The sequence below is a fragment of the Brachyistius frenatus genome, unplaced genomic scaffold, assembly GCF_029030835.1.
Source record: "Brachyistius frenatus isolate BFR_SWC_R1_liver_20210118 unplaced genomic scaffold, ASM2903083v1 Contig_11, whole genome shotgun sequence".
In the NCBI taxonomy this organism is placed as follows: domain Eukaryota; kingdom Metazoa; phylum Chordata; class Actinopteri; family Embiotocidae; genus Brachyistius; species Brachyistius frenatus.
Window position 1 is genome coordinate 4,712,789 of NW_027210610.1, and position 9,666 is coordinate 4,722,454.

The following is a 9,666-nucleotide window of genomic DNA, read 5'->3' on the forward strand; positions in this document are numbered from 1 at the left end:
CGATCCTTCCTCCCGTATCAGTCGTTTCCCCCACTGCCCGTTATGTGCGGGGGCGGGTGGGTTTGATGTTTTCTTTGAACGTATTCTTTCTTCCATACTACGAAGGTTAAATGGAAAAACCGTGAGGGTTACATGGTGTAAAAGCAGAATCAGAGTTATTGTCACAACAGCCTTTTTCTTCTGTGTGAAGTGTGTGTTTATGCGTGTGCGTGCGCAGCAGTGTTGGCTCTGACCCACCGAAGAGGATGTTACAGCGTTACAATGTATGTTACGAAAGGTCGCATCCAATGTGGAGATCGATCGACAGTATATTTCAAAAGCGCCTCCTCGATACTTTCTTTTGTTAACATTTCAAGCAGCAAAAGCTGCTTTGATTTGCTGGTGGGGAATCTGGAGTCAACACCGCTGCCCTGACCCCTCTCTGTCTGCAGTGAGTGAAAGGGCTACTTTTACGTTGCACGTTCTCTGACGTTTACAATAAGGTAGAAGTTAAATTAAAATTGGTCAGAAATTACATTTGAGCCTATCAAACCTTAACGTGAGTGTAAAATGTTGAGTCTCCTGACCTCTAGTGGTTAAAGTTATCACCATGCTGCAATCAGAAATCTGGGAGACTGTGTTTTCAACCTGGTGTTTAAAGGATAGGTTCACTTTTTACATGTGTACATCAAAATAGTTTGTCGGTGGCTGTAGTCTTTCCTTCGGCTGGTTCTGGCTGCGGAGAGATCTCGTGTTAATGCCACGTCAGACATGGGAGGACAAACTCCAAGTTTAACCGGAACACAAATGCTACCTCAGCAGTCATGGTTTGTCCAATCAAATAGAAATCTTTGAAGGGTTTTAGTATTACTCTATTCGCCTCTTTTTGGTCACATGGCTCTGGGAACGGCTTCTTAACACCATAATCAAGTCATAATTTCAGATTTGTCCCACACTCATCAGCCTCAGCTAAAACATGTTTTCATTTCATTTAAGATCATAGTAAAAAAAAAAACTTTTAAGGTTAGTAGTTTGATGCCATATTATTTATGCGATTTTTTTCCAACAGGGCAGTAGAAAACCTCGGATCAAGTTGGTGTTGGACCGAGAGTACGAGACCAGCTCCACCGGTGAGGACAGCATGCCAGAAACCCAGCGCAGCCGCTTATCCGCCACTCACAACAGCCACGTTAACGTGAACGGAAGCATCTACGTGGCCCAGAATGGCTCCATCATCCGCACCCGACGTTCAGTCAATGCTACAGGTCCCGCACACACCACCACCACCACCACCACCACCTCGAACAACAACCTCAAACTCACCTCCCCCGTCTTCAGCTCGCGGCTCGCTAAGCACTTTAAAAAACTAGACAAAATGGCTGCCACGCTGGAGGAAAGAGTTCCCCTGAACACGACCAGAACGACAGCAGATGGCGGCTGCAACACGCTGCGCACCTTTCGAAGCTCGGGAACGGCCGCCTCCGCGGCGGCCCCTTCCTCTCTCTCAAATACTGATAACACTAAGACGCCGAATGTGTTTCACACTCGACCGTCCAGCGTCTCTTTAGGGTCAACCAGCACCGGCAACACGGGCCCCGAAAGTGCGGCGTCTAAATCAAACCCGCTCGAAGCATCGCCAGGCGGCACCGAGCGGCCTCGGAGCGCAGCGGATAGAGACGGAGCGGCGGAAGGTGAGAGAGAGTCGAAAGTAGACGGCAGCAACGACGACAACGATGGACTCGTCGCAACAGAGCCGCTGGAGTGCCCGAGTGACAGAACGCAGTCGGACGAGGAGGAATTATGGATGGGCCCGTGGAACAGCCTTCACATACCCATGACCAAACTCTGACTGATCCTGACGCCGCTGTGCTCGTTCTTATTGCCGAGATCGTTCAAAAATGTTCAGACATCATTTCTGTTCATTAGTTGTGGAACTAATTGGGAGCCTCCAATCCAATTAAAAGAAATCTAATTAACAGACTGGTACGCAACGTGTTCTGTTATCACAACTTAATTTCATTATGATGGAAGATGCTTCATATAACAAATAAAATAATTTCATTTATTTTTTAAAATAAGAGACAGATCATATATAAAAAAAATAAAATAAAAAAAAACATAGTATCTTGGCACTTAATTGGTTATTTACTCATTAAAATGTCTGTTTTGTAACTTGTCAATATTCCAATCTGTGCATTCCTTAAATGATCTCAGAGCTTCAAGAGAACTGGACCTAGAATGAGAGGACTTGTTATATTTCTACTTTGATACAAGATAATGATGGAAAAAGCTTGAGGATAAAGTCTTAAGAACTCTTTTTTTTCATGGCCCTTTAAGCGACTGGCGTCTGTACGGAACTGAGCTCGTTTCATTCAGTATTACTGCTATCGGTGCGTATCATCTTGAATTTGCCTGACACGTTTCATTGACACATGACGTCTTGTATTGTTCACACTTGCCTTTTTATCCTTGTCAAGTTGCTTGGCAGACTTTATCCAAATAAAAATTTCATCCAGTGAAATGTGGAGTTTGGCTAACTGGATGATGATGATGATGATACTTTGTCCTTTAAAAAATGTCCTCTATTCTATAACAGCCTTTAATGGTTATTTTCAAGGGAGAATATACTTATCTCCTCTGTTGCCTAATAGCCTGATCAAATGATCTCTACCACTCTATCTGTCCATTGAGGGTTTTGCATGCTCATTTCCTGGCTGGTAGCACAAAAGAAAAAATAGTCTGGGGCACAAGTTCAACTGAAACCCATGCATGTCAATTTTAGACCTATACTTTTGAAAGGATTAATCACGTTTTTTACGTTAAGGTCATGAGAGCGGCATTGATCATCTTGTGAAAACAAAGCAAAAATATGTCCTTATTTTTCCTTCTTTGCCTTGAACAGATAATTACATTTTCTTTCACTTGAAAAGATACTGTGTGGAAAGACGATATTCGTTTTTAATTTGCTAACTTCACTGGAGCTCTGAGATATCCACCTCCCTCCCCCTCCCCCTCCCCCTCTCCCTCTCCCTCTCCCTCCCTCCCTCCCTCCCTCATCACGATAAAGGTGGGGAAGCTTTTTAATTGTGAACCACATTACAGTGAATTTTTTCATTCAAAGTCCTGAAGAAGCCGGATCATTAAGCTGCAGAATTACCAGGTTTTAAAACTCTCACTTTGAATTTGATGACTGCATGATTCTGTATTAAGGAACTCGACAGAGGGTCCCATATACTGGTGGTGATATTTGAAACTGAGTGCTCCTTATTACTATTATTAGCGGACTGTACAGGAGAGTAATACTTTAAACAGTTTCTGGAAGGAAGGGCACGTCTGAGGGGCAGTTACTGATTCAACTAAATGAGCTGATTATGTCAGTGATTCCTGACTCCACTGTGCTTTACACCGACAAGGTAGACTATGCTCGGCTCATTAGGCTATGACACGAACACAGACAATTTGATTTGTCTCTGGAATGATGTTAAAAGTGTTATTTCACCTAAAAAAAAAAAAAAGAAGAAAAAAAAAAAAAGCTGATTTATAATGTGTATTCCATCTTACATGCTCAGAAACTTGGTCAGATTCACTTGATATGAAACTGACGTGTTTTATAAAAGAACAAATGCATACACAAAGTAATAACCTAAAAGTAAAATATGTCATCCTTAATATGGATGACTGACTCATGCATGTTATCATGCGTGTAGTCCATAATGTAAAACAAAGTAATCGTATAAGTCAAACAAGCATGCAATAAAGGGAGCAAAATGGTGCAGTTCCAAGCCAGCGTTGTCATCTCACAATCGGGAGCTTCTGGGTTCGATAGGGGGCCTGGAACTTTGTGTGTGGAGGATTGCATGTTCTTGCTTGAATGTAATGTTTTACATGCATGAGTTAGTCATCCATATTATGGGTGACAAACTCTTCTTTTAGGTTATTAGTTTTGCAGGAACGTGCAAATTCCACACAGAAAGTCCCGGGCGGGAATTGAACCTGGTACCTTTAGAATGCGAGACGACAACGCTGACAACCGCACCACTGTGCTGGCTTCCACAGCCTGAATGAAAGTCATACTTATAGAAAGTTGTCAGAAATAGCACAAAAAAGTCATACTCCAAAAAATGCTATCGTATGACTTTTTTATTTTTTTCACATTTTGGACAACATTAAAGTAAATACATTTAATTGTTTGTGTTATTTCTGATGACATGGTATAAGTATGACTTTCGTTGAAGTTATGGTAGGCAACACAATGGTGCAGTTGTCAGCGTTGTCGTCTCAGTCTAAAGGTCCTGGGTTTAATACCGGCCTGGTACTTTCTATGTGGAATTTGCATGTTCCTATAGTATGACATTTTGGACGAAATGCTCTAGTATTACTTTTTTATCACATTTCAGACGACACGCTATAGTATGACTTTTTTTGGCCATATTTCTGACGACATTAAAGAACTGACTTTTTTGCGCTTTTTGTGACGACATGCCATAAGTATGACTTCCGTTCAAATTTCATCAGGCAACACAATAGTGCAGTTGTCAGCGTTGTCGTCTTACAGTCTAAAGGTCCGTGGTTCGATCCCTGCCTGGGACTCTCTATGTGGAATTTGCATGTTCCTGCATAAATAATAAGTAAAAGTAAAATATGTCGTCCAAAATATGGACGACTAACTTATGCATGATATCATGCATGTAGTCCATGATGTAAAACAAACATCATGTAGTCGTAAATGTGACAAAGTCACACTCCAGGCAAGAACATGCAATCCTCCACAGACAGAGTTCCAAGCCCCTGATCGAACCCAGTACTTCCTGATTGTGAGATGACAACGCTAGCAACTGTAAAATTGTGCTGCCTTTAGTGCATGTTTGTCTGACTTATATAACTTATATGACTTTTAAACTTTTTAATGAAGAAAGAACAGTGGTGCAGTGGTTAGTGCTGTTGACTCCAGTCAGAGAGTTCCAGGTTTGATTCTTGCCCTTAACACAGCTTTTCATCAGAGATATTAACTTCATCCTTTCCAGGGTGGGTCTCGAACCTGTAACCTTCTGACTGGAAGGCAACAATGCCAACCACTGCACCGTTGATGGCTCTTCCCTAACATGTTTAAAAGTTATATAAGTCAGACAAGCATGCAATAAAGACAGCAAAATGGTTGTCATTTCACAATCAGGAGCTTCTCGGTTTGATAGGGGGCCTGGAACTTAGTGTGGAGGATTGCATGTTCTTGCTTGAATGTAATGTTTTACATTATGGACAACATGCATGAGTTAGTCATCATTATAATTATGGATGACAAATTTTACTTTTAGGTTATTAGTTTTACACAAGTCAAAGGCGGGACTCGAACCCTGGACCTTTAGACTGGGAGACAACAACGCTGACAGCTGCACCACTGTGTTGGCTTACATAAATTGAACAGAAGTCATACTTATTAAATGTAAAAAAATAAAAATATCATGCTATAGTATGACTTTTTGGCCATATTTCGGACGACATGAAAGAACTGAATTTTTTGCGCTTTTTGTGACGACATGCCATAAGTATGACTTCGGTTCAAATTTCGGCAGGCAACACAATAGTGCAGTTGTCAGCGTAAACAGGTAGCGTAAACAGAACTACTAAAGGAAAATACAGTCCTTGAATAAATCGACTTTACACTGTTTACAGACACACGCACACACACACACACACACACACGCAAATGCGGTCTGATATGTTAAGTATTTGCATTTTTATTATGATTCTGGTATAAGACAAATCCACCAATTATCCATTTAAAAATTCAAGTAAATAGACAAATGTTCACTTGACAGCCACGTCATAACAGAGAGTGGATGTTAAAGGGTTTAAACTGAACATCTTATTGAAACAACAGAGTGTGAAAGATGAAACAGCCAACGGTCAGCAAACACATCATCGGATATAATGAATACACCAAAATATACAACAAAGCTTCAAATGGTCAGATTTTGTCCACATTAATGAAAAATAAAAGGCATTAAAGGATGCTGCCGTTTACTGCAGAATAACATGCCAGAAGTATGAATACTATACTGAATATTTTACACATAAAGTAAAATATATTTTTACATAACTATGTACGTTTGAGCAAAAGATAGGGCGGGAGAATTCCCCCTCCCATATATTGAAATAAATAAAGAAAAAAAAAAAAACTACTTACAGGAACGTATACATAAACAACAGATAATTGCCAACCAGGGCTTCACATTCAAATAAATAACTTCCAAACACACATTTTGTCGAAGGCCGTCAACACGTTAAGAAATGTTACATTCAGAAATGAGGTCTACAGGTTTGAAAGGATACAAACAAGAAGTGATAAAGTAGATCGTTCACAGATTGAGAGGGACGGACAGAAAATGTCCCTGTTCTGTGTGGCGTTCACACACTAATTACAGCTGACATGGCTTCCGTCCAGGCATGGCAGTAATGACCATTACAACAAACAATATCCGTTACTTTGCAAAATGGCGTTTCTCCGTGTTTAAATCATCATCATCAGTAACAATAACACAAACCAGTCCGGATTACAGCTTCATTATCACTGACAAGAGTTGTGGTTTCGGGGATCACAGTCTCATCTACCTTAATGACCATTAGCCTTTGGGAGCACTGTCTTAGCATTGAGAACCGGTGTGTGTGTGTGTGTGTGTGTGTGTGTGTGTGTGTGTGTGTGTGTGTGTGTGTGTGTGTGTGTGTGTGTGTGTGTGTGTGTGTGTGTGTGTGTGTGTGTGTGAATGATATCAAATTTGACAAATGTAAACAACAGTTCAAGGTGAAGAGTTAAGAATACGAGTCCAATAGACATAAAAAAAAATGGGAAAAAAAAAAAAAAGAACGGAAGAGTTGAAGTGACAAGAACTTCACTATTGCACTAAAATTCAAACTCGTTACTTGGCACTGAGCAAATTTGACTTAAAGACAAATGAAAGTAAAAAAAAAGACCAAAAAAAAAAAGACAAAAGATTCTTCTGTGGCGCGTGGCCACATTTCACCAAACTGCCCCCCCCCCCCAAAAAAAAATGAAAGTCACACGTTTGAAATAACATTACACTTAGTGTCCTACGTGTTACCAGATGAAGTGAGTGGAGGGTTCAACAGGTTTTCTTTCAACGCAGAGTGTCAGTCTACTAAAATGCAAGTCATACGTTGGAATGTGGGTTAAAAAAGATGGGCAAATATTCTTTTCTGCAACAGCAATATTTGTTCTTAACCCAAAACTGATTTAGCAGGAATGCATTTGGAACACTTTCAGTCAAGTGACTTAATAAAGTGATTTTGTGAGTGAAAATGACAAGTTATGAGTGAGTTAACATGGCAGTCAATGCGTTTTGATCATGGACTTGATTTTGTGTCGGGGCTTCTTTTTGTGTCTCAACTTCAATGGAAGTGCAGTTAAACACCTCAACAGGATTTTTAGTTGATTTTGATGTACTCCTCATGGATCTGCGAGACTAAATTACAGAGGAAATCTACATATTAATACAGGTGATACAAAATAAAAATAAAATAACCTTGCAAAAGGAGAAATTACTCAAAATTGTATTCATATTTGTGTAAATATGGAAATGTCACTCATCAAAAGGGCAAAAGTATCCCCGATAGAGTCAAGTTTTACTACAGTCTGAAAAAAACAAATAAAAGCCTAAAATCTACTCACAATCAATATTTGAAATCTACAAAGGTACTGCTTTCAAAGTCAAAGATAGAATCATTTGCATTTTACTTTAAACTATTAACCTTGATATACGCTCGTTTAGAACATTTTTGCGTGGGAGATTTTCACATTTGGGCTCTGACTACATACCTGTAGCAGACAAACCAGTAAAGTTATGCGGTCCTGTAGTTTGCAAGTAAACATATCTTTTGCTTTCCTCAAAACTAAATTTGCAACTGGGCTGAAATCTATAGTAATAAATACAACAATCACTATAAAAAAAAAAAAAAAAAAAAAGAAAGAAGCAATTCTGACCATCTCATAACAATCACGTTTGTCACTAATCAGAGTAACACACACACACACACAAAAAAACAACAACAATGAAGACAAACAGCAAGAGGAAAATAAAATGTGCAAAAATTGCTGTTTGAGGAAGACCAGGCTGTTTTTCCAAAGTACCTGGGTGGTAAAATCATCGTTGCTCCATCCAAATAAAGGAAACAATTGAATTCTTAACTTCATCTCTTCTTACACTACTATTGAGTAGTAAAACTCGGGAGTCCAATGTCTGCTAAGATTTGTGCTCTTCTCGTCGGCCACTCGTGTTCAGACGGTGTGCAATTGATTTCGGCCCAGAATGCGTCTTCAATTTCTTTCAGATTTCGTAACGGCACCGATGTTCTGATATTACATCGGCACTCCTATCAAAAAAAAAAAAAAAAAGTTTACTGCCCTTTTCGACTTTTATGAATGAAAATACCATAACATGTATTTATTGAACGTGTTGATTGGTCGTCTCACTTTCTGGCGAGCGTCGCACCCGCTGCACCGCCCCCGAAATGTGCCCTTACAGTACTGTGAACCCGGAACAGTGAGAAAAGAACAAAACAAGCCAGCTTGTTAGCCTCCTTCAAAATGCCCTCAACCCAAAAGAGCCCCATACCTGAGACAGAGCGAGCAACAGCGTTTCACGCTCTCGGCCCTCGTACTCGTCTACGCCTCTCCTTCCATTTTTGTTTTTTTTGTGTGTTTTTTTTCTCCTCGGCAGATCTCCCTCCAGCCGCTCGGTGCTTTCTCAGCGTGGCGCCAGCAAAGGGAGTCATTTTATTGGTTTGCTTTGAACCGACCGTGCTACTTACACAGCCCACTCAAAAGTCTCTCGAGGAGTCATTTTTGGACTGTCTTTTGAAACGCAGAAGGGATAATAAACACTCTAAATCATTTGTGTCTCGTTATATGTAACACACCCAAAGGCCGGTGAGCAGCCCTTCTACTTTAAAACATTTTTTTTTTTTGTTGTTGTTGTTTTTTGTCGAATTTCCTAGAGATTAAAAACAAATACTGGCCCATCAAAGCTAACTGATACCTCTTCATCCTTTGAACGTGAATCAGGGAAATGTTTCTTCTCTCTTTCTCTTTATTAGAAACAGAAAGAATACTGTTCTGCTATTTCACGTCCCCGGGGACTTCAATAAAAACACAGCTGCCGCTGATCCTCTGTGGAGCCAAACTGTTACCAATAAACCAAGAGGAGCTGGAGCCACCTGACCACGCGACCATCGCCCCCTTGAAGTTGACGCTGGGTGGGCTTTTTAAATCCCCCCGTTCGTCATTCGGCCAGGCGAACGGGCTGAACACCTGTCGCCGGACCCGCCGACTCGGGCCGCGATTGAATTCTGTCCCCTCGCTCGGAACGGCGAACAACAAGGCAGGACCGGGCTCCTTCGGGACGTCCGCGGGGGCGCATCCCAGAATTTCACCGTTCGTCAGAGCCCGACTGGAACACCTCGCCGCTCGTGGGGGGAAAAAGGGGAATCCTCCAAGTTTAGACGCAGTCGGTGTCTCGCGCTCTCTCCGGATCTCATTTGTGGATCTTCCAGTTCCTGAGGAGGTGGAGCTTCCGGAATGGGGGGTTCAGAGAAGAGGTGAGGAGGCGGGCGGGTTGGAGTTGCCCCCTAAAGGAGGAGGAAGAGGAGGAAGAGGAGGAGGAGGAGGAGGAGGAA

General features: G+C 41.3%; 1 protein-coding gene across 1 annotated transcript in view; it reads left to right on the forward strand.

The window, feature by feature from the left end:
- LOC138617045 (protocadherin-15-like) overlaps positions 1 to 2,519 on the forward strand; it is a 171,894-nt gene extending 169,375 nt beyond the window's left edge. The window contains exon 40 of the mRNA XM_069691698.1: positions 1,049 to 2,519. Within this exon, the coding sequence (XP_069547799.1) occupies positions 1,049 to 1,828 (780 nt within the window). The 3' untranslated portion in view covers positions 1,829 to 2,519. The remainder of the gene's footprint in view (positions 1 to 1,048) is intronic.
- Positions 2,520 to 9,666: the final 7,147 nt, after the last annotated feature.